General features: G+C 37.4%; 1 protein-coding gene across 3 annotated transcripts in view; it reads right to left on the reverse strand.

Moving 5' to 3' along the window:
* The window catches only part of LOC148031775 (NADH dehydrogenase ubiquinone complex I, assembly factor-like protein (DUF185)), a 49,488-nt gene extending 28,062 nt beyond the window's left edge, over window positions 1-21,426 (reverse strand). The window contains exons 1-7 of one of the 3 annotated variants that reach the window (XM_087685436.1): window positions 21,254-21,426; window positions 21,090-21,172; window positions 20,891-21,002; window positions 20,728-20,810; window positions 1,403-1,468; window positions 598-695; window positions 53-171 (exon numbers count right to left, since the gene is read on the reverse strand). In XM_087685436.1, the coding sequence (XP_087541562.1) occupies window positions 53-171; window positions 598-695; window positions 1,403-1,468; window positions 20,728-20,810; window positions 20,891-21,002; window positions 21,090-21,172; window positions 21,254-21,275 (583 nt within the window). In that variant the 5' untranslated portion in view covers window positions 21,276-21,426. Of the gene's footprint in view, window positions 1-52; window positions 172-597; window positions 696-1,402; window positions 1,469-20,727; window positions 20,811-20,890; window positions 21,003-21,089; window positions 21,176-21,253 lie in introns of all 3 variants that reach the window. The other 2 variants (XM_087685435.1, XM_087685437.1) reach the window with 2 other exon arrangements.
* Window positions 21,427-27,301: the final 5,875 nt, after the last annotated feature.

Consider the following 27,301-nt stretch of genomic DNA (forward strand, 5'->3'; position numbering starts at 1 on the left):
CCAAAAAAAAAAAAACAATCAGCTTTAGAATCTAATATGTAGCCTGCATTACCCCATCCAGATCTACTGCATGCATCTCGACACTCCACAAAATAATGGTACTCGTGGCTCTTCACATCATGGACGGATTCCAATTGCATTTTGGCTAGAGCATTACTGATCTCAACCGAGCTGTGCACAGGAAGCAAGGCTTGTCAAAAACATTAATGACAGATAGTACTTGCTGTAAATAAAAGAGAACTTCAGTTTTACTAGTGCTGGTAAGTCTTGTTGTGGATTATGGGGATACAGCCCATGCAGAATCTTAAATTGTCCCACTACTCTTTCGAATTTGATACTAGTTCTTCATATAGTACAGCAAATTGCATGTGCAAATCTTGACCTAGGTCTCAGTCTGATGCAGTATAATGCAGACATCTAGAAGCAGAACACTACAGAAGGTGAAACAAATGCACATCATGCCAACACAACAAAGACTTAAACAAGCTGAAAAGTAATCAAAGTATGTTAAGACCATAAGGTATTAAATATAAGCCAATCAGCATATATCCTCAAGGATTCAAACATTATATCAAGAAAAGCATTGTTCAGACATACACATAGCTCATGTTCTTGTAAATATGAGGTGCCTTAAGTTTGATGTAATCCAAAATGTTTTTCGCACATGTACCCGTGCCACCTCCTATTTCATAGATCTGAAATCACCAAAAAGGAAAAATGTTGGGGCTTTCTTGCATATGAATCTCTATAACCAGATGTACACATGGAGTTGTCACTTTGTTTTTCCTAGTTCATCCTCAAGTTATTCATGATTACTGCATGTCTTTTAGCATGTTCTTTCATCTCAGTATTAACTCCTGTAAACAGTACATGATAGGTGATTATATGCATAAAAATGTCCTTTCCTTGGAGCATTAACTAGTTCCTTTGGAGACAACAGTAATACACACCATCGATTCCCATGTTTAAGTCCCTCAGTAAAGCTTTGTATAATACATCCATATTTGGATTTTCAAGCACTATGCTTTCATCACGTGCACTACTGCAAAGCAAAAACACCATGACAAGATCTCAAATGCTCCACTTGGTTTACAACCAGAACATGAAGAGAGATTTGTGCATCACAGCTAAGCACATCATCAGAAGCATTGAGTTTCTCTTTTTTTGGTTTCCTGTCATAGCCCAAAGGAGTGTGTAGCTGTAACGGAAGTGTTTAACTAACAGGATGACCCTTTTTTCTCCTAAAAAGGTAAAGGCAGAAAAAGGTTACAAGAGAATTTATACTAGTTCAAAATAGAACAAGTGCTAAACCATAAACCTGTACTGCCTCCTGCATACTGGACTCACACACTAAAGCATTGAACAATTTTAAAAATGTTACGATCACAAAAGAAACATTTACCTGAAGTGGAAAGTCTACATTGTGATTTTTCACTATGAAGCGAGCAAGTGCAAAACCATACCATGGCTGAGTGAGAAAGAGAACCATATGTCAGTCTTCAAGGCATACACCACCTACTTGCTCTTTCTCAAAATAGAAGTGGTAAAAAACTAAAAGCCAAATTGCAAGTAAGCATAAGATATATACTGTCTTGAAAGGTGAAATCACAACCCGTGTTTACTAGCATATGCAATTTAAAAATGCAACCCATTTTTCCTATTATTTGCAATAAAATTTTCAGATCGGTTATGTGATATGTGCTGCCTCTGGCCCTCCTGCTGCTTTCTGTACCTGCCAGTTCTGCCCTTCCTGATCCTGCATGACCTGCAGGCTGCAGCACTCTCCTGCCTTCCTTATCCCATGCCAGCCTGCCATCTTTGCCACTATCCCAGCCTGCTGTCACTGCCCCAACCAATCTGGCTCTCATCCCTCTACCAGCCTGGAATTCACCTGCCTTTCGATAATTCAGAACTTCCACAACTCATCATTTCCAGCCTCCAGCCCTGCCCCACCCACTTCCTGTTACCTAACCTCCTGGCCTCTTGAGATAATTTTCTCTGTTTCCCCTCCATTTCACAGCAGCATTTAAACACCAACAGCCTGCATTCCACATATCATGAGAATATGTGAACTAGGAGAAAAAAGCTTCTTTGGAAAGGCTCAGTCAAGACTAAGCTGGATCCAAGTTGTTTGAAAAAAGCATACAGTTAAAAGGGGTCTTCATCTGGTACGAAGATCACTCATCAATGGATCTGGAAATCCTATAGAGAGCAAGTATTCTGAGTAAGAAGTTCTACAGAACCACTTCACCCTTTGGTGTAAGGCCGCTCAGGTTCAAGTGGAGCATAATGGATGTAATTCTCCAAGTTGAGGATCTCCTCAATCAAGAACGCTTACTCATCCTGTCCCAACCACTCTTTAAGATGGCTAACATGGAGCAGAAAATGAATACTAACATCTAAGGGCAAATCTAAAAGGACGCTACTTATCTCCTTGATAATCTGAATAACTCAAAAGATAATTTTGACCACTTGCTGGTTAGCATCATCTCAAAGTCCTCAGGTACCTTGAAGTACACCCACATCCCTTCTTGGAGCTCACAAAATTGCACCATGTTAATTAGCATAAAAGGTGGCGTGATTTGTAGAGAATTCACTACATATTGCATTTTAATGTCCTGGAGTCCAATCGCAATCCGTGGCTTTGGATAAACATGAGGGCTATAACCAGTAGCCACATGCTTACTGTTACAAGAAAACTCAATCAATCTGAGACAAGAAAACTCAATCAATCTGAGATACTGCTGACAAAGAGAGACATGCTCGAAGCATATCCTCGTAGTCTGATTTAAGCATTTTGTTCATCCTCTAAAAAGACAACATGCACAGCTTGTCTCCCACTTTTAGAGGACCATTTGCAATAAATTACCATTGAGCTTTGGGTCACAATCACTGCCAATCTCCTCACGCAAACTGCACAACTTGAACAAATGTTGTGCAAAAGGCTGACCCAACTCATAGCTTTTACTATGGTCTTGGCAGGTATGAATCAGACCAATTTTGTCAAGCAGTCTATAGCAAACAATATGGTATCATGACCCCTATTGGTACATGGTAATCCTATTACAAAATCCATCATAATGCTACTCCATTTACAACTTGTAATCTATAGTGGATGCAAAAGTCCTTCTCATTTCTATTGTCCAGATTTATTAAGCTCACACGAGACACACCCGTGCACATAGCTTTCCATGAAGATATAGAACCATGACTGAATAAGTAGATCATCACTCAAGCAACAAAGAATAGAAACATCAATAGAAAATATGTCAATGATGCTCCAACATCCGCATACAGGCTAGGCAAAGTATTAGGGCCTCTTCGACAGTACCACAAAGGGTATCTACCTAGGACTTGCTAGCAATGCTTCACTTCACATATGCTTCATCGATTGTCCTCTACTGCATCAACTAGAGAGCTACATCATAAGCCTATCATTAGTTCACAAATGCACCATGTTGGTGTACACTACCACTTCACCAAAGAGTAGGTTAAGCTAGGCACTATTCACTTAGAGTTTGTGTCTTCATTGGAAAATTTTGCAAATATTTTGACCAAGCCAATCAACTATTTGATTTTTCAATATCTTCTACCTAGGATCGGCATGGGTGCACCCTCCTCTACTACTTCAGATTGACAAGGAGAGGTATTAGAATTTGTCAATTCTATGGGTAGTGCCCAATATTTTAGTCTGTTGGTTTAGTGTCAACAAAACTACATTAATAAGTTGTGTCACCACTTCTAGAGTTAGTTCTAGAGTTAGCTAACTTCAATTGAGTTAGGGATGTACTTTCATTCTATCATTCTAGCACTTGCATTTTCTGAGTGTGGAACTGCAGCCCACTCTTGACTATCTTGTGTTCACTCTCTCTTCCTCCATTTCCAACAATTGGTATCAAAGCTAGACACGTGGATTCTATCTCTCAATCGCTCAACCAGTACCACCCACGCAAAGTCCCCCTCATCTAACGAAGGAAAAGAAGCTGTTGTTTTGGAGGGAGGATCTGTCGTTTTGAAAGAGAAGTTGTTTTGGAGGAGTTCCTACTACTATTTTCAGTCTGCATGCAATCTTGCACACACAACCTCTCTTAGCCTTGCTCATGATATTCTCAATTCTGCCTGCTATTTTATCAATCCTACTCACCATTTTCTTAGCTTTGCATGCCATTTTTTGCAGATCTAGAGATAAAAAAACCCCTAATTTTTTGAATTTGGGGATTTTCAAAACTTTTTGTGATTTCTCATTCATCTTGCTCGTCTCATCCCCAATATCAAAAAAAAATTCAATTTCTCATATTTCATGCCAAGAAATTTGGGGGATTTCGACCAACTTTTCCAATTTCTAACTTTTCTTGAAATTTATTTAAGAAAACCTAGGACTTTTCCGTGGTTCAAGCTCCCTTGTGTAAATCTCCACCAGAATTGCCAATACTTTGCAATTTCTTCAACATTGTTGCACAAATTTGGGCCTTTTGTGATTTTTGCATCCGACACACATCCGAAGGTACCATGCAATTGTTGGTTGTTGTCGATGTGCATCCTGAGGCAACACTCCATCAAATTTTTAGCTTGTAAGTATAAATCTTTGAAATTTCTCAAAATTTCTTCACCGAGATTTGGGGCTTTTGCATAGCACGCATATCAAAGCACTAGACAAGTGTTGGAATAGTATTATTGTGGTGTTTATGTGACATAAGACAAAGAAATTGCAGTGAAAATTTGGGGATTTTCAACATTAAGTTGTGCATTTAATGTTGGGCACACATACCAAGACATGTGCAATTGTACAGTACTAAATTGCTGTAAATTGCAGTTTGGGTACTATTTATGCAATTTGGGCACCTTTTTTCAAGAAGAGAGACAATTTTGACAGTTTTTCACTTGCTTTAGCATCCCATGTTGGGATTTCAATAATCATTCCAATACATTCAAACTTCAACTTTGGAAGTGTTTGGCTACGCAATTTGAGCAAAAATTGCAGCAATGTCAAATCATGAAACCCGAGATCATAACAACATTTTGGGAGTCCTTACTTGAGAGGACAAGCTAGATAGCACCATGGAGTTTTATGGTGTGCAATCTTCTTGCAAAGGATCTCAAGGATTATGTTACAAGTGACTTACCGAGACCAAGTGAGCTTGCTCCTTAGACACCTCAACGTGGTGCTACAGGACAGCTAGTTGTTCCTGCTATTGCTCCAACTGTTGCCCCTACTTCTCCTACAACAAATCAAAGGAGATGGGACTCCAAAGATGCACAGGCTCTGTCATCAATTGCCTTGTAGTAAAGAGAGCTGTCATAGATAATCATACCTCATATACACTCATGCAAGACCTCCAAAGCAGCTTGGATATTTTTTACAGCATGTTTGCAGCTAGTAATGAAGCCAAAATCTCCTACTTATTGAGAAGATAACTGGCCAATGCACATATAGATGAGGGTGACAACATGACCAATCACCTCACACACTTGCAAGATACCCGTGAGCAGCTGTTGAATATTGATGAGTTTATTTTAGATACATAAATGGTCAATGTCACTCTGAGCTTACTCCCTCAGTCTTATGTTGGTTTCCACACCTCGTTGAATTTATCTTTGGGTGTGGCAAGGCCGCCTCTTATTACAAGAGGAATAGACTCAAAGAAATGTTGCTATGAGGTCACGGGATGTTACAATGGTCTCCAAATATAAGGGCAATGGCAAAGTTAAGTAGTTTGTGAAAAATCAACAAAAGGTTAATTCAAGATAGCAATCAAACAAGGCCACCCAAGAGACGGAGAAGACAAAGAAAAAGGGGAAATGCCACTACTACAAGAAACCAAAACATTACATCGATGAATGCAAGAATAGGTTAGCCAAGGAGAAGAAAAAGGACTTCGATTTGGCTGTCCAGGACACATTTGCCACTAAGTCTTCAAATGGGGATGCTATAGCTAACTTTGTGGAGGAAGACTATGCATTCTTGACATGCAATTATGACACATCCATGGCTAACAGTGCATTTAATCCTGTTGAAACGCAGCATACTTGGTATTTTGATAGTGGGACATCTAGACACATTCATAGAAGTGTTTGTTCACATCCTTGCATTCAGCCCCTGCAAGGAAGCATATTCCGTGAGCTAATAACAACACTTATGATGTATGTGGCATTGGTTCAGTGCTAATCACTGATACAGATAGTTAAGGTTTCATGCTTCTTGATGTTTTCTTTGTGCTTGGTATCACAAAGAATTTATTGTGCATTTCAACTTTTAATAAGCATGGATTTCAAGTCATCTTTGAGAATGACAAGTGTATTGTCAAAGATAGAGAGATGGCCTATGCTCTTCAATTGTCAAGTACCTTGAATAAGGCCTATTTTTGTTGGACACATATGAGAAGAGTTGTCATGATGCTCTGGCAATTAGCACTCTTACATCCACTAGGCAAAATCCAAAGCTTTGGCATGCCCGCTATGGTCACATGAGCTTTGACAATATCATGACTCTTCAGAGATGTCAAATGGTAGATGATTTGTCTACTTTGAATACCCAACCTCCCCATGCTTCTGAGGGTTGCATTCTTGGGAAAATATTCAAATTCACTTTTAAGAAGAATGGTCCCGTGTGTATTGTCCGAAAATTGCAACCGATACACTTTGATGTGTGTGGTCCTATGAGGGCTAGAGCACTTGGTGGTCATTTGTATTTTGTTACATTTATCGATGACTACTCTAGGTACACTTGAGTGTATGGTTTGAAGGCAAAATCAAATATATTTATGCACTTCAAACACTTGGTGGCAAAATTGGAAGCAAAAACATATCTAAAGGTGCAGACTCTACGCACAAATAAAGGGGGGGAGTATATGTCTCATGCATTTGAGACATTTTGATTAAGCATGGCATTACATATTAAGCCATTGTGAGGAGAACCCCTCAACAAAATGGAGTGGCTGAAAGAAAGAATCACACACTCATGGAGATGACCAGATGCATGCTTAAGAGCGAAGGGTTACTACACAAATTTTTGTTAAAGAGTCCTCACTGCACAAATCATATCTTAGATTGTGCACCTATAAAGGCACTAAAGACTATCGCACCTTTTAAGGCTTGGCATGACAAGAAACCAAAGGTTAATCTCTTTCAAGTGTTTGGATGCATAGCTCATGCACATGTACAAAGGAGCTTTGTAGAAAGCTTGATAACAAGGCCATAAAATGCATTTTTATTGGTTATAGTTCAGAAAGCAAAGGTTATCGCTTGTATGATCCAACACAAAGAAAGTGTTTGTTAGTAGGGATGTGATCTTTGCTAAAAATGCAACCTTTTCGCATGACCAATTTGAAATGCCAGCTACCTACGACTTGGGTGATGTATTTGAAGGCCTTCTACCACTTTCTTTGGAATCCGAGTGTTAGAATTTAGCAATTCTATAGGCAGTGCCCAATGTTTTAGTCAGTTGGTTTGTAATGTGAACAATTCCCTTGCAAGGACACTATCCAAGTAATTCCATTGCATAGCTTTTTGCATGGCATGAGCATGATGATTTGCATTGTCTATTTGCATTATCCCATGCATTGACATTATCTATGCGTATTTACCCCTTTCCGGTCAAAGAGTAGTTGACTCTAGATCCACCATATTCGTGGTAGCTCACATAGGAATCTCGTAGGGTAGTCTCCCTTTGCTTCCATCTATCATTTTTGCTTCACCACATATCCCCCATAGATTTCTCCGTCACCAAGACCCAGTGGTGATCGAGATAGCTTGCCCTTCTGTGATATATTAGGTTTGACCATCCCTTTTATTCTGCCCTAGGGGCACAAATTACTCAACAGAACGAACACTAATTGAAAACCTACACTTCATGCTAAATCAAAGCAAAGGTAAAAGCCCCCCTTTTTTTTTAAGTTAAACCATTGTGGGGTTCCATGCGCCTTTGTAAGTCCTAGTAGACCACTTGGCAACCAACGAGCATCCTTTGTTCAATGCCTTATCCTCTTTGGGATGTGATCACTTGGGCTCCCTTGGTAAGATATCCATCATCTTTGTAGTCTTGGTAGACCACTAGGCAATCGACGTGCACCCTTTGTCTAATGTGCTAGCTACTTTGAAATGGGGTGTTACGAGGATGTGAAAATTTGAAGCTTTGCTTATGTTTAGTTGATATTTGATTAAAGAATTAATCAAATGTGCAATTAAAAGATGCACATGTGAGGTGCAAGCTACTTTTTCACAGTTGACGACCGAAGGACCCTGTGAAAAAGATGGGTGTCAAAGGAAAAAGTTGTAACAAGTTATCCTTGTTAGATTCTAGGTGAATTTTGGTGTTAGTTTGCCCTTAGGACCATTAATTGCCCATTAAGTGTCAGTGGTGACACTAGGGACTAGGCATTAATTAATGGATTAATGCTTGTCCAAGGATCAATTGATGCATGGGACCACTTTGGGTTGCAAATGGCCTAGCCAATTAATTTTTGGATGGGCAAGGTCAATTTTCTGGGCATGGATTAAGGGCTGAATTAATTTTCAGAATTAATTAATTCTGAAAATTAATTAAATGGCAGAAAATAGCTAAAAATGAATTAAGAAAGCTACCACTTAGCAAAACTTTCCCATGCAAGTGGGGAAAAGGTTAAATGGGGCTGAAGGGAGAGGGAAATCTCGTTTCTTCATTTTGGAGCTATTGGGAAGAGGTGTTGGACTGTTGCTACCAGCTTTTGGGGCCATTTCCCAGCCATTGGAGACCATTTTGGTAATGGAGATTGCATATTCTTGACCTTGGGAAGCTGGCAATTGCTGCTGATGTACTTTCTCCTGAAGATCACAGTCTCTGATGCTCCTATTGTTGTTGGTGCATCCGTTTGGGGCTGATACAGCAAGGCAGCTGCTGATTTTGATCAGTTCTTCGCGACAAATCTCACAATTTTCTCTCTCTACAGCATTCTCTCATCTCCTTCAGTCTATGCTCAGCCATTCTGAAAATACCTTATCTGCATATTGGCCATATTAACAACCCAAAAACAAGCTTAATTAATTAAATTATCAAGCTTTCATTAAAAATAAATGCTTTCCTAAATAGTGTCTATCTCCCATAAGCCAAACCCTAAATTGGGAGGACCCATCCATCTATAAATAGACACGTTGTCCACCACTCTATCTCAATCTCATTTTTGCAGCTTGCAGGTGTTTGATCTCTACTATCCACAACCCATTCACAGAGGATATCTCACTTTGAGCTACTGCTTACCGTTTCCCATCCTCAAGGTGCCTAATGTCTACTGTATGCTACTCATTCTCAACCTATTCGCACTACTTTCCAGCTAGCGAGTGTTACCTACACCTGCCAAGACCTCTTGCCTACTAGCCACACCCCATTTACATCAATTTGAGCTACTACCTACCGTTTCCCATCCTCAAGGTCCCTAATGTCTGCCGTATGCGACTCGTTCTCAACCTGTTCGCACTGCTTTCCAACTAGTGAGTGTTGCCTATACCTTTTAAGTCATGTGGCAGCAGGTTGCCTACTGCCACATATCGCAATATGCTGCATTTATGTTGTACAACAAGCTGAAAGGCTATGTCTTGCTGTCTACAACATCACCTATGCTGCAATATCATTCTAAAGGTTGTGTTTTGTTGTTCAACTCCTTGGAGTGCCTGCCTTATCATCCATCAGCAAACTGTTGCATTTTGTTGTTCCCTACACTTCCTACCGTGTGTCACTAATCTGGCCATCATAGAGTTGTGTTTGTTCCTGCTAGACACTCTCGAAGGCTGCCTGCTACGTTGTGCGATCCATCAAAGTACAATACACTCTTTAGCTCATACTCAATGCCCCAATCCTTGAGACACAAGAGTTCGAGGTTCAATATTCACCTTGCATAGTGTGTTTGTTGCATTCAGCATTGTATTTATTCATTATTTAAATTTCTTTCATCTCTTGTACTCATTATCTCTGTGTTACCCTAATCCTAACTATGTTTCTTTATCAATCTATGTGTTTGTCATACAATTGTCTTTGTATTTTGTAGTCGAGCATTTCTTTACATCCTCCAATATGGATCCCTGTGAAAGCTCTTTATTACCAGTACATTACAAAAACGGTGCTAAAATCTTCATACACGTTATCTAAGCAAAGATATGTGCATTTTAAGCTTTTAGTATACACATGCATACTATGCAAACATTTCATGATCATGCCATCTTACTAATTGTAATTGTTTGTCTTAGCAGGGATCTAGCCAATACTTCGAGACATTAACTATTTCTGTGTACAAGCCGAACCCTGATATACTTTAGTTCTTGTAGCAAGCACCCAATCAGGTCACATAGGTGGAAGTGTTTATTATCTTTTTTTTAATCCACTGCATGGGTTCACCATAACCTATGACCACTCATCAATGGCAAACTCTAATGCACTCTTCTTTATATTTAGTAAGTGCAAAGAAAACAAGTTTGATAAACAATTAAATATGCAAAATAATAGAAAGGATACCAATTATTTATCTATTGTGTTATGATAGCCCTCCAACTTTTATTCAACTGTGCTCAACTGAAAAGCTTCTTTATATAATCAATGTCTAGGCAATCCTTCACATATTTTTCATCTACCAACTACGCATTGTTACATGTAAAGTTTTGAATTTTAGCAAAAAATTTCACATCACAAGGCTATCCTTGTGAAACAAAATCTATTCAAGATCCAAGGATTGCTTTGTTTCTTCAACTTTTAGGGGATCTTCAATAATGAGTTGCTTTAGTTCAAGTCCTGTACAAGACTTGAGCAAACTTACATGAAAAGCATTGGGTATTTTCCAATGAGCAAGAAGCTCAAGTCAATAGGAAACTTTATTTATTTTGTCAATTACTTTGAAGGGTCCAAAATATCTACCGACGAGCTTTGGAAAATATAAATTTTAGCCAAAACCTTGTTTTAACCTACTTTTATCAAGCTTCAACAAGACATGTTAGCCAACTTTAAAAATCAAATGTCTTCTTCATTTATTTGCTTGCTTCTTTTGTCACTCTTGGGCAACTTTGATAGTGACTCGAACTTTATCCATTATTGTTTTTGAATATAAAGCAAACTCATTAGCAAAAAAAAAATTATCTTCAGTTTTAATAATTAGAAAAAGAATCACTTTACCATGTATTATTCTATTTGGAGCTTTCCCTATGCATGAGTGCACTATACTATTATAAGCAAACTCTAGCAATGGAAGATACTTCTCCCATTCAGACTTACATTCACTAACATAAACTTTCAACATATCCAAAGAAGTGAGATTCATCACTTCTATTTGGCCGTGGTTTTCAAGTTTGCAAATAAAGCACGCCAAAAGTTACTTATGAATTTAGAATCTCTATCTTAGATGATTTTAGAAGGCATAGCATATAATCTAAAGATATGTTGAATGAAAAGACTTCAAGCTTGTGAGGATTTTAATATTATATCATATGAAATAAAATGTAATTTCTTCTTGATTCTCTCAATTATGACCCAAATTATATCATGACCTTGAGGTGTTCTTAGAATATCTAAGATTAAAACCATTGTGATAGATTTCCATGGAGCATCATGGCATTAGAAGAGATTGCAATAATCTTGGATTCTTCTTTCTATTATACTTGGATTTTTGACACACTAAACAAGCCTCAACAAAGTAATATATATTTATTCGTAATGTTAGCTGATAAAAGAAACGTGTCATTGCATTAAAAGCGGTTGCCCTTTCTCTATGTCCTACATAAAGAGATTCATAATTGTCCTTTAGCACTTTCTATCCAACAATGATATAAAGGCACTTATTTATAAGAAAATAACTATCTTTGATAGAATAACCTAGGGAGAACCTCCTTGCTGTAAATTTACCCAAACTGCTACAAAATCAACATCTTGGTCATAAGTATTCTTCATCACTTGGAATCTTCATAATGAGCCATAGTTACAATGCAAGGCACTCTAGAAAGTGCATCAACAATTACATTATGTTTTCCAAGAGTGTACATAATTGGAAAATGAAACATAGATAAGAAATTTTCCTATCGTGCATCTTTCTCTTGCAAATGCTTTTGAGTCTTGAAATACTTCAAGCTTTGACTGTCAGTTTTTACAAGGAAATTAGTACCTACAAGATACATGAAGCACAACTAAGAGCTCCTTTTCATAAATATTATATCTTTTATCCACATTATTGTCTTCTCTTTCTTCCTCCATTGGAAGGAGCTCTTTTACTTTGTAAGGTCATGACGAGGAAAAGCCATATATACAAAATGCTTTATGAAGCGATTGTAATAGGAGCATAAGTCGAGAAAAGATCAGGATCTCAAGTACATCATGAACAATATGCCATTCTTGAATTATCTTGATCTTTTCAAGATTCATCTAAATCCCTTCACAAGAGATGACATGTCCAAGATAATTTATTTTATGAATGAAATTTTTACTCTTTTTATCACTTAATTATGAATGAAAAATTCACTTTTTTTTCCATTTATCAAGACTTCATTTTGTCAAAGTAGTTGTAGAACAATCTCCATGCGTTGACAATGCTTCTCTTCATTCTTGCTAAAAACAAAAATATCATTAAGGAAAGTACTACCATATTGTCGATGATCTCTAAAAATACACTTCGTCATTCGACTAAAGGTAAAAGTTACATTAGTTAATCTAAAAGGAACCACTAAGAATTCATAAAGACCAAATGAAGTGCAAAAAGTAGTTTTGTGTACATCTTGTGGTATTATCTTGATCTAGTGATAGCTACTCTTCATGTCAACGTGGCTCAAAATCTTTTGAGTCTCCTAGATAATCCAAAATATCATCAATTATAGAAATCCAAAATCAATTCTTCATAGTGATTTTGTAGAGAGCTTGGTAATTAATGCACATTCTGAATGTGTTATCCTTCTTTTGAACAAGAAGAACTAGTGAACAAAATGATGAGCTACTTGTCTTGATTAGCCTACGATTGAGTAGATCTTTAACTTGCTTTCTAATTTTTTCTTGCCGAGGCCGGCACACAAGGTATAGTACTATATAAGGAGAAGAATTCAATATGATAGTCTTTTAGTCTTTTTAGGAAAAGTTGATATAAAATATCTTCCAAGAAACGATCTTTATACTTTCCAAGAGTTAAAATTCATCTTGGTTTTCAACATTTATGTTATCTTTCATATCATCGACATAAAGTAAATAACATTGAATACACTTTTCATTGCTCTACACACTTACACATGGCTTACCATAGATATGGTGTCTCCAAATACTACAACATGGATCCCGTACTTCTTGACTTTGTTAGTAAGTTCTACCTTCTCCTTTTGAGAGAATATAGTTGGGTCTACTGCATGATTCCAAGATATACAAAGAATCACATCACAACCGTCAAGATCTGCTATACGAAATGTATATTTGTCATTGTACCCTTGAATTTAAAATTTGAGCTTGTCAATATAGGGTATTATGATCTGCAATGTGTCACCTTAATCAGCATTTAAAGCCTAGCAAACATCAACCAAAGACTCTAAAACCAACCTTTGGAAAGCCCAAAGGACAGTAAATCATATTTTAACAAACACTTAATTTATCTTAATAGTAAATTCAACAAGAAAACTCCACAAACAACTGAAGCTAGAGTGCTCCTACACCACACATTGACACTTATTGGCCCCAAAGCTTGGTATTCCTTTCGGTATTTCTTTAGATTATTGAAATATGCTTGAAATTGGTTACAAATGGCTACATTTCAGCGATTTCTTATGACATAACCGATCCACGAGTGCATAATGGCCTTGATACCTTCACTGCTAGCCTCCAACCAACTGTATAGTGCTTAAAACTATGAATAAACTCTTCAACCTGTCAAGCATTTAAACCCACTTTTGCAAAGCATTTGCTAAGATAATTCTCATGCATAGTCCCCATGCAGTCCCATGTTGTTCCTCTCACAAGTAGGGGGGTTTCTCGCAATGAAATTATGAGAATGTTGTTTTCTTTGCAACAAAATTGCCTAGAAGGTATAGTAGGTTTAAGATCTCGAAGAAGAAAAAGGGATCTCAATCCATAATACTGTCGTAACCTATTTTTATTATATTCAGCTCAGAAATAGCAACATACTGACATACCTTGTTGTATATGGGGTTATGAGGTTACCCAATGGAATTCACATACCAAGTCCATACTCCATCTATGTTGCAAACTCATTTCATAGCTAAAATCTATAATTTTCTATAAAAATAAAAAAAAGAGTGGTTGTCTCTAAACTTGGGTTCTTTCAAATGAGAGAGAAGAAGTCCCAAATAGCCGATACAAACTTTCCAAATGAGTAACCAACTATTTCTTAATTATATCACATTTTTTATTAAGGGCTAATCAATGACTTAGTCATTAATCATAAATGAGCTGCTCATTGGGCGAAACTTTAGCTCAAGGCTTATTTAATAACTTAAATACCCTAAGTGAGCTACTTACTAGGCAAACCTTTCAATGTAACTCGATTCTAAGGTGTAAACTTTCAATTTAATGAAAGTTTCACTTTACGCATTGTTCCTTTAGCCTTAGCCATGTGCCACATGGCCCACACACTTGTCCACCGCATGTCCCAGTATCAAATCCTTCACTGCTGATGCAATGATCACCGTGCCAAGAGCTAGGGATACTAAAATTAAAGTCCATTTTAATTCAAAATCTTCGTGAAGTTTAATTAAATCATTAAGTTAATAAGTCCAATTCTCATTCTAATGACAATCTCCATCTCTTCAATCTTTAAACTAAGCTCTTTAGCCAACTCCGAGGAAATGATGTTTTCATTCACTCCAAGGTCTATCAAGAATAGTGCTTGCTTGCCTTGGCACTATCCCGAAGCTTTAAATAGTTTGCACATCTCTAGAGTATGATTTGTATTGGTAACTATATCACTAATAGTATTACTTGTCATTGGCAGCTTGGACTTGTTATCAAAAACTTTGCATTGTCCTTTATTTAGACATTGCTTTGCTATGTGATCTATTTGTCCACATTTAAGACACTTCCATTCCTTCTTGAAGCGTTGCTTTTCTTCTCCAAAAAGTTACTTGGCTTGTGGGTATAGATTGGAGCGGAATTGAGCAAAATTCAGAGATGCATAGGGCTTCATTTTCTTTTGATTTAATGGTTGCTTCTGCTAATGCTTTAATCCTTCTTTTGGGACTGAATACTCCTTGTGATTAGCCACTCTCATCTTATCATTCTTTTGAAATGATTTATTATCATTATGCTTTATTTCCCATGTCTTAGCATGATCAATGAGTTCCCTAAGACTAAAACAATTATAATGATTAAGAGCAATACCAAGTTTAAAATACAAACCTCCTTGCAACTTACTAAGCTTTTCCCTCAAACTAAAACGATGATAATAATTAAGACAATATGAAGTTTAAAATGCAAACCTCCTTGCAACTTACTAACCTTTTCAAAGCTACTAATTTCCTAAAATGTTGGACCTTCATCAATGGCTCCCAAAACCTCTTTGTGTAGTAGTCAAGTGACTCATTTTTTCTTTGCCAAAGTCAATCCAATTCCATTTTTACATCTCTTTTGAAATGAATAGAAAGAAATTTACTTTATATCATGAGAACAAAGAACCACCAAGATTTTGGGGCAACATAATCATATTTCAAAACTATCCACCGAGTATGGGCTAGATCGTGGTTAAATATAGAGTTGTAAACTTAATCTTTTCTTTTTCTTTACACTTGTCACAATCATATAAGATTTGAAATTGACAAATAAACTTTAAAAAAGAACTAGGATTTTGGGAACCATCATACATATTTAATTTCATATTCTTTTCAAGTTGAGATAATGACTTTGTATTCTTCTTCATATGCCTTTGTCTATGATCGGATCTTGAGATTGAAGATGATGAAGTGGTTGATGGGAATGAAGATGAAGACGAAGATGAGGGTAAAGAATATCAACGCCTCTATTGATAACAAGATCTTCCATAATAAGGGTGTGACTCTTCATCGCTTGATGAGGGTCCATCAAAAAAGGCACCAAATGACTTTAGAAAAGAGAATGGACTTCAACGGGATCTCTCTCTTTATCTTAAAGTGAAAGAAAACCTTTCTCTTGTTCTACTATGCCTCCTGGAAGTCGTTGGGCTTCTCCATCAACTCCTTATATCGGTATGGCTTTGTCTCCTTAAAGCAAATGGCATTTTTTTCTTGAATTCTTTGGCCTTCTCAACTCTTTTTATTTTGAAAAGTTGCTCACGAATATGTTCATTATCATCTTAAAGACTTTGAATAGCTTGAAGAATAGCACTCAGCTCTTCCGTTGGGATTCTAGGAAAAACATGCTCAAACACTCGATGCAAGGACAAAAAAGTGAACTTATAATTGTAAGCACTCCCATTGTTAAGATGAGAATCAAGCCAAAGCTCTGATACCACTCTAAACGCCCAGGATAACATAGTATGCTCAACAATTATAATATTCATTTGTTTTTAAGACTTAATATTTCAAGAAATGAAAAGAACAAATACTTGAGATTGAATATAATAAGTATTCAAAATATTATAGACATGGAAATGCAAAACTAGTGGAGACAAGATTAAGGATTAAAGATGGGCAATCCTCCCGGAACGAATATATTTTTGCTTAACCCAAGTCCTTTAGAGAAGAGCTCAATTACAATCAACCAAAGAGTAAGTAGAAGTAGTTCTCACTCTCACAAGATCATGCAAAGATGTACATGCACACATGCATACCTTGCTATCCAATATAAATAATTAAGTTTTTTACAAGATGAAAATAAAAAGAGAAAAAATCAGCCTTTCTCCATCGGTAAATGGCAATACACCAATATGGCTTGCTTCTTGTTCTTGAAATGAAGGAACAACTCGAGAAGGAGGGTTTGTAATGAATTTGCAGGTTTATTGTAATGTTAAACAACAACGAAAGAAAAGGAAAAATGGAGATATTCAATAATGAAGGAGTGAAGGATAATGATATAGATGGACGGTGACTAATTTTTCATGTCTTCTTGCTTTTCTTCAATCACTATGGTTATCGTTTTTCTTCTAAGGTTGGTAATTAATATTATTTTCTTTAGCCTTGAAGAAAGGATTTGCATATCGGTTGTTGTGCTTTGCCTACGAACTCCGGACTCATACAAGTTGAATTTTTTTTAAGCTTAAATTGTTGAGCCTTTGCCTTTTGGGAAAATTGACCATCAATACCCCAAGTAGTCTCTCATATACTTTTCTCTGCTTCTATCTTTATTTCATCATTCAATGGCTCCTCTGTATTTTTCTATTGACAATAAGATAATAAGCTCAAAGGCCTCAACTATTTAACTTGGAGTGCGATAATGAAAGCTTGGTTTATGCAAAAGCGACTATGGTTCCCTATTTTGGATCAACTTCTCGTCCTCAATGACTATCTCCTCTTCCTTCAAGTCTACTAGCCTCAAACCATCCGATTCAAGTCACCATTCAATCATTCTTTCTTCAAGAGAACCAAATTTAGGACCAACTTTGCAACATGTAATCTGGCCTCCCCAAAGCTCATTTAGAGGGAACAATCCTCTATAAGTTGCCTTTGGAGTATTACTGTGTGGCAAATGCCTTACAACCAAATGCCATAGACTCCAATCAATTTCCAATATATGACCTTTATGTTTTTTGAGCATGAGTTTGCACTCAAGTTACAAGGGAGGTTGCCATCTCCGTCTAGTAGCATTACTAATCAACCATTCATTGCTTCAAGGAGGGATTGACACAAAGAAAAAGAAGCGGCTATGCTACTCCTGTAATAGCAGGGATATTTATGAAACATAATAACCAAAAAAATAGTTTCACCCAAACGAAACATGAAAAACAAAACACACAAAACGTTTCATTTTGTTGCGTGAAACGGGTTCATGAAACAAACTTTTGTTCAGTGAAACAAAAGTTTCTTTTAGGGCTTGGTAAAAAAAGCACATACAAGCTACGTTTCTTTTTTAGCTCTCGTTTTTTTCACCCCCTCCTTAGGTGGACCATCACTTTGTCATCCTTTTACATCTTCCCTTCCTCCTCCATCTCTTCCTACTCCACCTCTTTCTCCATCTCCACCTCATCTCTTCCTCTTCCTTCTCCCCTTCCACACGCTCTCCTCCTCCACTTCCACCTCTTTCACACACTCCACCACCACCACCACCACAACCTCCTCCTCCTCCTCCTCCTCCTCAAGTAGCAAATGCCTCTCTACAAGGATTCCACTCGTGAACATCAATTTTCACTTTTACTTTGCATTAGTATTATCCACATGTCATAGCATACATTGTGATTCGTAAATTATGAATGCTAATTTATAGATGAGTAGACAGCATGCATGTATTTGTTTTAGGCTTGAGATTTTTGACTCTAGGATCTAGATGGAATGCTGATTTTTTTATATTTTGAAACCTCAAGCTAGTAAATAAAATGAAACCTCGAAACACGAAAACAAGACGAAACATTTTTTGTGACTATGCTTTGGAAGGAGTGCACAAAGCTAGAGATAGTGCGGAAACATAAGACAAAGGCAAGGTTTCCATTGACTCTCCATCATCCTCATGTTCTAATTTAGATTCTACTCGCCCAACCAATTCCGCTGTGACCATGGAATCGATCTTCTAGCCCTATTATGTCATTGTGCCTCATGAATCTCCAATGCCAACAAGGGAGTGTGAGCAGGTGGTGGAGGTGAAGCATTGTGGCCTCATCCACGTGTTGGTGCAATGGACCTTGAGCATGGATTTCTAAGCATAGATTTCTACGTGCATCGAGACAATCTAGCAACACAAATCCTAGAGCCGGTTTGCCTTTCAAGTTCGTAATGAGAGGCTAGACAAAGAAGAGTATTTGCTCCTAGTTTGTTCTTGCAGAAGGGGTCCCTTTGGTAATGTGGCCAAAGGTGGGGAATCCATGGTCATGATTTTCCACATAGCTAGTTCATGATGAGCATTGAGATTCGGTTACTTATACTCTTTGTTTTCAAGGCCTAGTACGATCAACATCAATGTCAATGTCTTTCCAAGGCACCTTGGTGGTTGCTTGATCACCCACTACTTGGGTATCCATGGTCCTCTTACTTGTCATTATCATTATCATATATACTATAGTAGTATAGATTTCTGGTAGATCATTGTTGTGGTACAAGACATGGTGATGGTTCCTAGGGGCTTCTTGTTTTCCCATCATTGTATATTTAGTTACACTTGTCACCCCATTTCATGAATTCTGTCAGTCGTATTTGGGTATTTGGTTGGGCACCCGCGGGGGCATTTGGGCAGCCATTTATGTGCAGCTTAGTTGTCTCATAATCTCATACTCTAGCATATGGTTTCTATGGCTCAATTCATCGTTCACTAAGTTCTTGTGTTCTTGCTTTCTTATTCATCTCTTTTAGTGTTTAGTAGTTGTTTCTTTGCTTCTACATTACATCTTTCTCACAGTGTAAACAGGTTGTAGCCAACTGGCAAAAGCTGGTGGACTGGCTGGAATGTATATAGCAGCCAAAACGCACATGTTAGTGGTGGATGATCAAACACCCGTAGGCAGTAAACACAGCTGCCAAGTGCGGCAACAACTAAACAATCCTCCAGGAAAGTTGGGCAGCCACAGAAGACTGAAAACACAGGTCTAGAGCGAGCTTTGGCTTGGCAGTGGCAGCTGATGTGGGCAGACCAGAAGCTGATGAGGCAGTAGCTCTAGGCAGCTCCGTGTGTGGCCAGCACACCAACTCCAATAGGCAGCTTCCACCAAGCATAGGAGGAAGTGGAGGAACAGCACATGGGCGAGAGGGAGATTGACTAAACATAGTGAATGCATTGGAGTGAAGATAAGAATGCCCACACATGCCCTATGCATAGGGGATTTTGGAGCATTTGTCTTGCCATGTGCAATAAGTCAATAAATACAAAAATGGCCATTTTAGGGGTCCTAATGAAGCCTAACATCAGGAATTAATGCACTACAATTAAATGTTACTGCATCTGATGACTTTGGTGGCTCAACATCTTTGCCCTGACATCCCAAGTTAGTCAAATCTCTTCCATGCAACTAATAAGTACTGATCAAACAAAGCCCAAGCAGCCATAGCTCTCACCACATTATGTTTCTCAACCCTGACAAACATGAAAGCATCATCAGTCAATGATTGACCAACAAACTCCGTACCACTAGGAAGGATGAGACCCACAACATCTCCTTTTGAGGCAAGTTTATTTGGTAAACTCAACATGACATGAGTGACTAAGGCAAACCATAAAGGGCTGAGAGGGCATCATTGCTTCAAAACAAAGCAATCTCTCCAGATACCCCTACATTAAGCACAATTCATGCAGTCCCACCTTAAGTGATAGTATTTATGACATTAGCATCCGAGGGCCAAAACCCATTGCCAAGATCAGTTCTTGTAAAAAAGACAAACTAACATGATCATAAGCTTTTCCTATCCCAAGTTGAACCATTCCCAATGCTGTGAAAGCCTTAACATTAAGTTCTGTGACCTTGTCTAGTGCAAGCTGTCATCCAATCTTTTGCAGTATGTAAATGTGGTGAGACTGAGACTAGTCCCATTTGACTAAATGTTGTCACTGCAATCTATGCAGCTATCTTTAATTTGTACTCCTCAGTCTACTCAACTAATGCAAAAGAAAGAGAAGAATAAACCCCTCTATGTCTAAGTGAGAAGCTCGGTAATTCGAGGATTTTGATGGATAATACTAACCTTGAATAGCTCAACCGGGGTGAACCAGGACACATCGTTCTGTTTATACAGGCCATGCAGATATTGCATGTAATCTCGCCTGCCTGAGAACAAACTCGATCTGAGCACAACATTTACTTTACTTGCCAAATGTGAGGAATACAGAACTGCATTGTTTTTTCACCTTTGAAGCGACTAAAGGTCAGTGGTTCTGGCAGAACTCCTACCACTTGCGGTCTAGTCGAGAAGTAGCCATGCTCTGCGTGATAGAGCGCGTTGTGGATGAAGTCTCGGACCTGCCCGGAGTTTTGGCTAGTCCAATTCATCGGCTCTCCATTGGCAAACGAAAGAACACTGCAAAGCTGCAAAGGAGCGGAACTTACAAGTATCGGCGGATGCGCAGCTTCTGAAGAACTTTCCAGTGTGCAACGCCCTGCTGTTGAACGTGCGATCGAGAAATTCCTAGCTGCTGAGCAACAGCATACGCGTAATCAGAAACAATCTCGCAATCGGGGAGCGAAGACGAGAGAAGCCAAACTGCATTTACATGAAGAGATGAAGGGCCGCATTTTCCATAACAGGATTCACAGTCAGTGTCTCTGACGCCGACGACGATCTAGCCGCCGTAATCGACTGCGTACGCCTGAGGCGATGGAAACGGAGGAAAAGGATTGTTAGCGTCGCCGTCGCCCATTAAGCGCGGCCTAAGGCACGTGCAATTACAAAATCACAAATAGAGTCAGGTGACTTGAAGCCATGACTATCGTTCTTTCACACATATCCGGACACTAGGTTTCTTTTTTAAAATGCTTTTTAAATTTTTTAACAAATGGGTGGCTTGTTGCAATGCTACATACCCCGTACTCAGCAAGTCATTGGTTCAATTTTTGTCGACCTCACATTCCATAGGTTGGGCGACACGGGTTAATGTGTATCAATTACTTTGCGCTCGCACCTCCCACTTTTTTCCTACCCCCATGAGTGTGTAATTGCCCTTATTCACAACGGTGAAGAAGTAGTTGACATGTGCGGTTAGGTTTAGATTTCGGGATTTTGTTTATTAGACAATTTGAGATGGTAATTTTGCATGCTTTTTTCGAGGGATCCTTGCCAAAGGGCTCGAGGAATTAGATAGGGAGACAAGGGGTTCCGAAACAACAACATTACCCTTGTATTTAGTAATTTTTTTATGGATATATAAGTCACTATCTTGTTCTTCTTTAAATCCTCCTTACACTCATTCTGATGACTTGTGGTCTCCTCGTGTTCAAAGGAGAGGGGTGAGGGGGCCCTACCTAAGAACTGACCTTGATTTGTTTTCTACATAATCTTGGTGAATTGAATTTGTTTGTCTCCTCGTGTTCAAAGGAGAGGGGTGAGGGGGCCCTACCTAAGAACTGACCTTGATTTGTTTTCTACATAATCTTGGTGAATTGAATTTGTTTTTAATCTTATTTAAGCAAAATAGAGGTATCAAGACTGCAGTTGCCTATGCTAAAGTGAACCATGCGATGATGAGACAAAACCAAATGAGCAAAGTACATTTAATCCTAATTACAAATGTAACACTGAATTACTAATACACTAAGTATACAATAACAAAATTAGATGGGAAGCTATGAGTTGTGCAATGTCGTAGTGAACGAAAAGGGGGTTATGTGAGTAGCTCATTGAAGCAAAAGCCATTGCAATGATTGGTTCAAACACGTTCTATTTGACCATAGAAGCTAGTATAAACATGTGTTAAAATGAATACTAAATCATTATGATTCAATATCAATCTTCTTGTGATTCTACCTTAAGAGGGAGCATAACTACAAAGAGAAAGATGAGGAGGAGAGTATCCTATATATATCATTATAAACTAGTTTTTAAAGATTATAAACAACTAATCATAAAATTTGTGTTAAGATATTATATAAACTATGTAATAGACAAATGATCACCTATATGTACAAGGAACTCATCTTTGTATGAGTATATATGGAAGGAGTTCATATTCAAATGATTAATTGTAGAATTAATCCATATTCACATGCAACAGCAATTCAAAGCACAAGGAGCACAAATGGTTGTATATTAGGATGGATGAAAACAATCACATAAACTACATCATGGATTGAAAGTTGATGAGGATGAGTGATTGTATCATGGACTAAAAAATCGATGGGGATGAACAATCGTATTAAAATAAGTAAATAGAATACTTACGAAGAAAGTCAAAACACAAGCTAATGTAAAGAAACACCAATGTCTTCCTCATAAGCTCTAACAAAAGCTAGGTAAGATCCTACTTGCAAAATAGAATATGTATTGAAGCTGTACCACTTGTTGCCGCCCATGCGCCATTATCCCCCCCCCCCCCCCCCCTTTAGCATCCTTGCAGCCACACTACTTGCAATGCCTTGTATTGACATTGAATATGCCATGCAAAACATACTTGCACTTCTTGTCATTTTTGTTTTAATGCAAAGCTTCTCATGCAACCGCTATGCCTAATGGTAGCTAGCCCCCGTACCCCAAATTAAAAGCATTGATGAGGTATGTCAAAGCATTCACATGTCCACCCACATGCCCTTGGTGGGGTTCCCATTGCCAGCCTCCCCACCAACCCCTTCTTGATGAGAACACTAAAGTATGGTTTATACTTGCTCAAAACTCATCTCAACTATTATTATAGAAATCATCTCTCATTCTTATGTAAAAAGAGAAACATGTAAATGTGCTAATCACCGTATATCTTGCGCTGAAGTTAGCTTAAATGCAAGGCAATGCTCCCACGCTAGTCGGTGCCATGTGGAATGGCAAGCAACCATTATAATAGAGAGAATAATATAACTAGACTACTTTTTGTGGATTAGCCAGTGAGCATGGCTAAGCTTCCTGTGGAAAATGCTCATGAGTTACAACAAACCTATGAATATGTGGCAACATGAGGGGACTACCAAACAACCCTCATAGTAGTACTCATGGTAGGCACTTTGAGCTCACAGCAGTAGATAGCGAGTCTGTTGCTAGATTGGCCTTTTACTTCCAAGTTCTCGCAATCTAAATTGAGCCTCATGATCCATGTCCCAACCTATCTGGGTGTGCATGGCCATAGTCAGTTTTCGTCGGCTTGAGATGCACTATCCACACAATTCTATGAACCATCAAATCATCAAATGTCAAAATCTAAGTACAATATCACAAAAGAGAACCCATAATAGACATGTGCTCCAAAAAAAAGCATGAATTTCAACCAAAAAAAAAAAGAAAAAAGAAAAGGACAAGGTAAATTTTTTTAAAGGAAAAAGATAAATAAAAACTCCCCTCTAACTAAAACTTAAAAAAGTAAGACTCAAAAAAGTTTTAAACTAATCGGATTTCACTATAAACTTCTCGTGTAGCTTGAGATGTTATGTCGATGGAGAATGCCACCTCTCAAAACATTAAAAAAAACCAAAAAGTTTCTTAGTCAAAGTTTGAGATGTGGTGGCTTTTACATTTGATGTTTTTAGTTTGTTAAGATTTAATTTAAAACTTTGTAAAAACATAGCAATAATAGGAGACAACATTTTAACATACTATACAAGTTGCATGCCAAAGAGGTATCACGAGTCTCTTCGTTGTTTTATAATTATGGGGAAAGTTGCCATTCGCTATCTCTTAAGAAGATATGCATATTTCTTTGCTATTAATATGATAAAAATGAGAAAAGGTAAATTCAAACCTCGTGAAAGATTGTACATAGGGGGGTTATAGTTCCCTTTGCTAATTGAAGCTTGCAATGATCAAATAGAATCAATTGAGCAACAATTAGACAAAACCAAAATAACAAACTATATCAATTGTAAGTATAAGCGCTTTTGCAAGGAACTTCATATAATGATAACTTATATAACTAATTATTTATTTTAATTCTAATCAATTCTTAATTTATTATTTACGGTTCTATTGCTAACTAAGTTAAGATCCCAATGCTTCTATGATGAGCTACTTTTTGAGTGATTGTTGGCACACATGCACATGCCACTCATGACTTTTTATTGAGAACAATCCCTAGAGTAATTCTAGATGTATGTCTTTGCAAGGGGTGCACTTTTTGTAATACATACAACTTCTATAGTAAGATCTTAATGCCATTCATCTCAATGTGTACTATGCTCTTAATCTCTTTGATTTAAAATGTTAAGACGTAACAAACATACAACATGTAAGTCTTGCATTAATATCTCACATTGTTATATTTATTTATTGGAAAGCTTGAGGAACCAAGCACATGGAGTATTTTGAAACAACCCTATTTTAATCCAGTTGGAAAGCCTTTTCAACGAGTTTAATCTTGGAAATGGATAGAGCTTCTAAATTAGAGCCTTAATGTCAAGGATTAAGACCTTAACATTATGGATTTCTTAGGTTAATATTATCAACCTATACTAAATACTTAACATCTATTGCTTCGAAGGTCAAGATATATACACAAACTTAATAAATGTACAATATGAAAATAATAAAATTAAATGTTCTTTTCCTAGATAGATGAATGGCTGGATAATTCCTTATTTTTGTGCAATACACTAACAATGTGCACACTAATAAGTACTATCTAATATTAATGCATACTACAAACAAACAATGCTAACAACAACACCTAACACACAACACATGACTAACTACTACAAATAACTACCCAACTATTACTATAAATAATTATTAATGCCTAAAAATAATGCCTAATAAGTGCCATACCATCTATTATTAATTAGTGTTAGTATGTGCTAGTATTAATGCCTAACAATAATGCCTACTAAGTGCCATACTAACACTAATGCCTACTAACTACCAATTATTAATTGCTAGTTATTATTAATTAACTAACCATGCTAACTATTATTTAATGCCTGCTAACTAACACTAACTAAAATTAATGCCTACTAACTATTGACTATTAACTAATACTAAGGTAGGATGATGACTCTATAGTAGCACATGGGATGCAATGGACAACACACAATGATGAAGCATCGGACGCAACGAACAATGCAAGACGACAATGCTACAACAATGCACATACACAACAAACAACTGATAATAGTTGACAAATCGTAGAATATGCCCTTCTCAAGTCATGCCACTTCTCCCTAGAGTCAAGCAATGAGGAGAAGGTAGACTCCCCCATTAGTGGAGACATTGGAGCGTTTTTAGGAGAAGAGAAATACCCTCAAAATCACACTCCTACAAGCCAAAATTGAAGCATCGAAGCTTAAGTATTTCTCCTTAAAGAGCCACATTGAAGCTTGTCCACTTCTCCTTAAAGACCTGCATTGTTATGTTGGAGGCCTCAATTAATGAATGCGTCTATATATGACTTAAGCTTATGGAACAAGGGATTTCAAGGTGCATTTAGGACAACGGATAGCATAATGCTGAATGGATAGCAAAACACAACAAACAACAAAAATGAAAACGAACAAGAATGGACTCACCTCAAACAACCCAATGGTACAAGACGGCGCAAAGATGAGCTAATGAGCAATCGAAGATGAGTAGGCTTCGAGCCTTAGCACGAATGACACAAATGAACGAAGCATGAATAAAACAACCGAAGACAACAAACCTTAGCCTTAGCCTTTGGCTTAAACGATAGCCCCCCAATGCCTAAACCAATAGCCCTTAATGTGTAAACCAAGCATGTGACACATCAACCATCCCTAGCCCATTTTGCATTTAAGTTAAGGTCTAAGTTTTTAATCTATTTAGTAATTAATCAATGAATTGATTGTCATAATTTAATTAACAACAACATGTCAATAAATTAAGTAGATGCTAATTAATTAGTTTAATTAGTATTTTACCAATAAAATAACAAACTAACTCAATGCTAATTAACTAGTAGTAATTATTGAATTAAACAGTACATAATTAAGTTTCAAGTAAGAATAAATTTTTAAACCAACTAATTAATTTTTTTAAATAGTAACTAACTAGTTTTAATTAATCAAATGTAACAGTTAGTAATTAATAAACTAATTAATCTATTAGAGTAATTAATGATACAATGGACTAACTAATCTATTGGAGTAATTAATAATAATGTGCACTAACTAATCACAATGCAAACTAAATACTCTATTAGAGTACTTAACTATTAGTACAAACATTTAATGGTAGTGTGGTTCTATTAGTACGAATGTTTTGTAGCAATCTGATTACCTAATCTATTAGAGTAATTAACTATCAACTAACTATAATAACGCAACATAACCACCTCAGCTAATGCCATAACGTAACCATGTCGATGGCCAACACAATGTAACCACCCCAGCCGCCAATGCAACACCATGTCACACTACCAATGCAAGGTAACCACGCCACCATCTCCATTATGTAACCTTGTACGTAACGAATGCCATCACACAATGCAACATACAAGGCAATCATGCAATCCCTCTCCAACAACAACACAACCACAAACCACAACAAATTATGCAACATCACAAACAAACAACAAGAAGCTACAACATGGATGGGCAATGAGAAGACTCACCTAGACGGACTCTCCTCCTTTGACTCATCTTTAAGCCCCTCGAACTCCTCCTCCTCATCTTGGCTC

This window comes from Lygodium microphyllum, chromosome 9, assembly GCF_053477565.2.
Source record: "Lygodium microphyllum isolate KBCC chromosome 9, Lygodium_microphyllum_v1.1.10, whole genome shotgun sequence".
In the NCBI taxonomy this organism is placed as follows: Eukaryota; Viridiplantae; Streptophyta; class Polypodiopsida; order Schizaeales; family Lygodiaceae; genus Lygodium; species Lygodium microphyllum.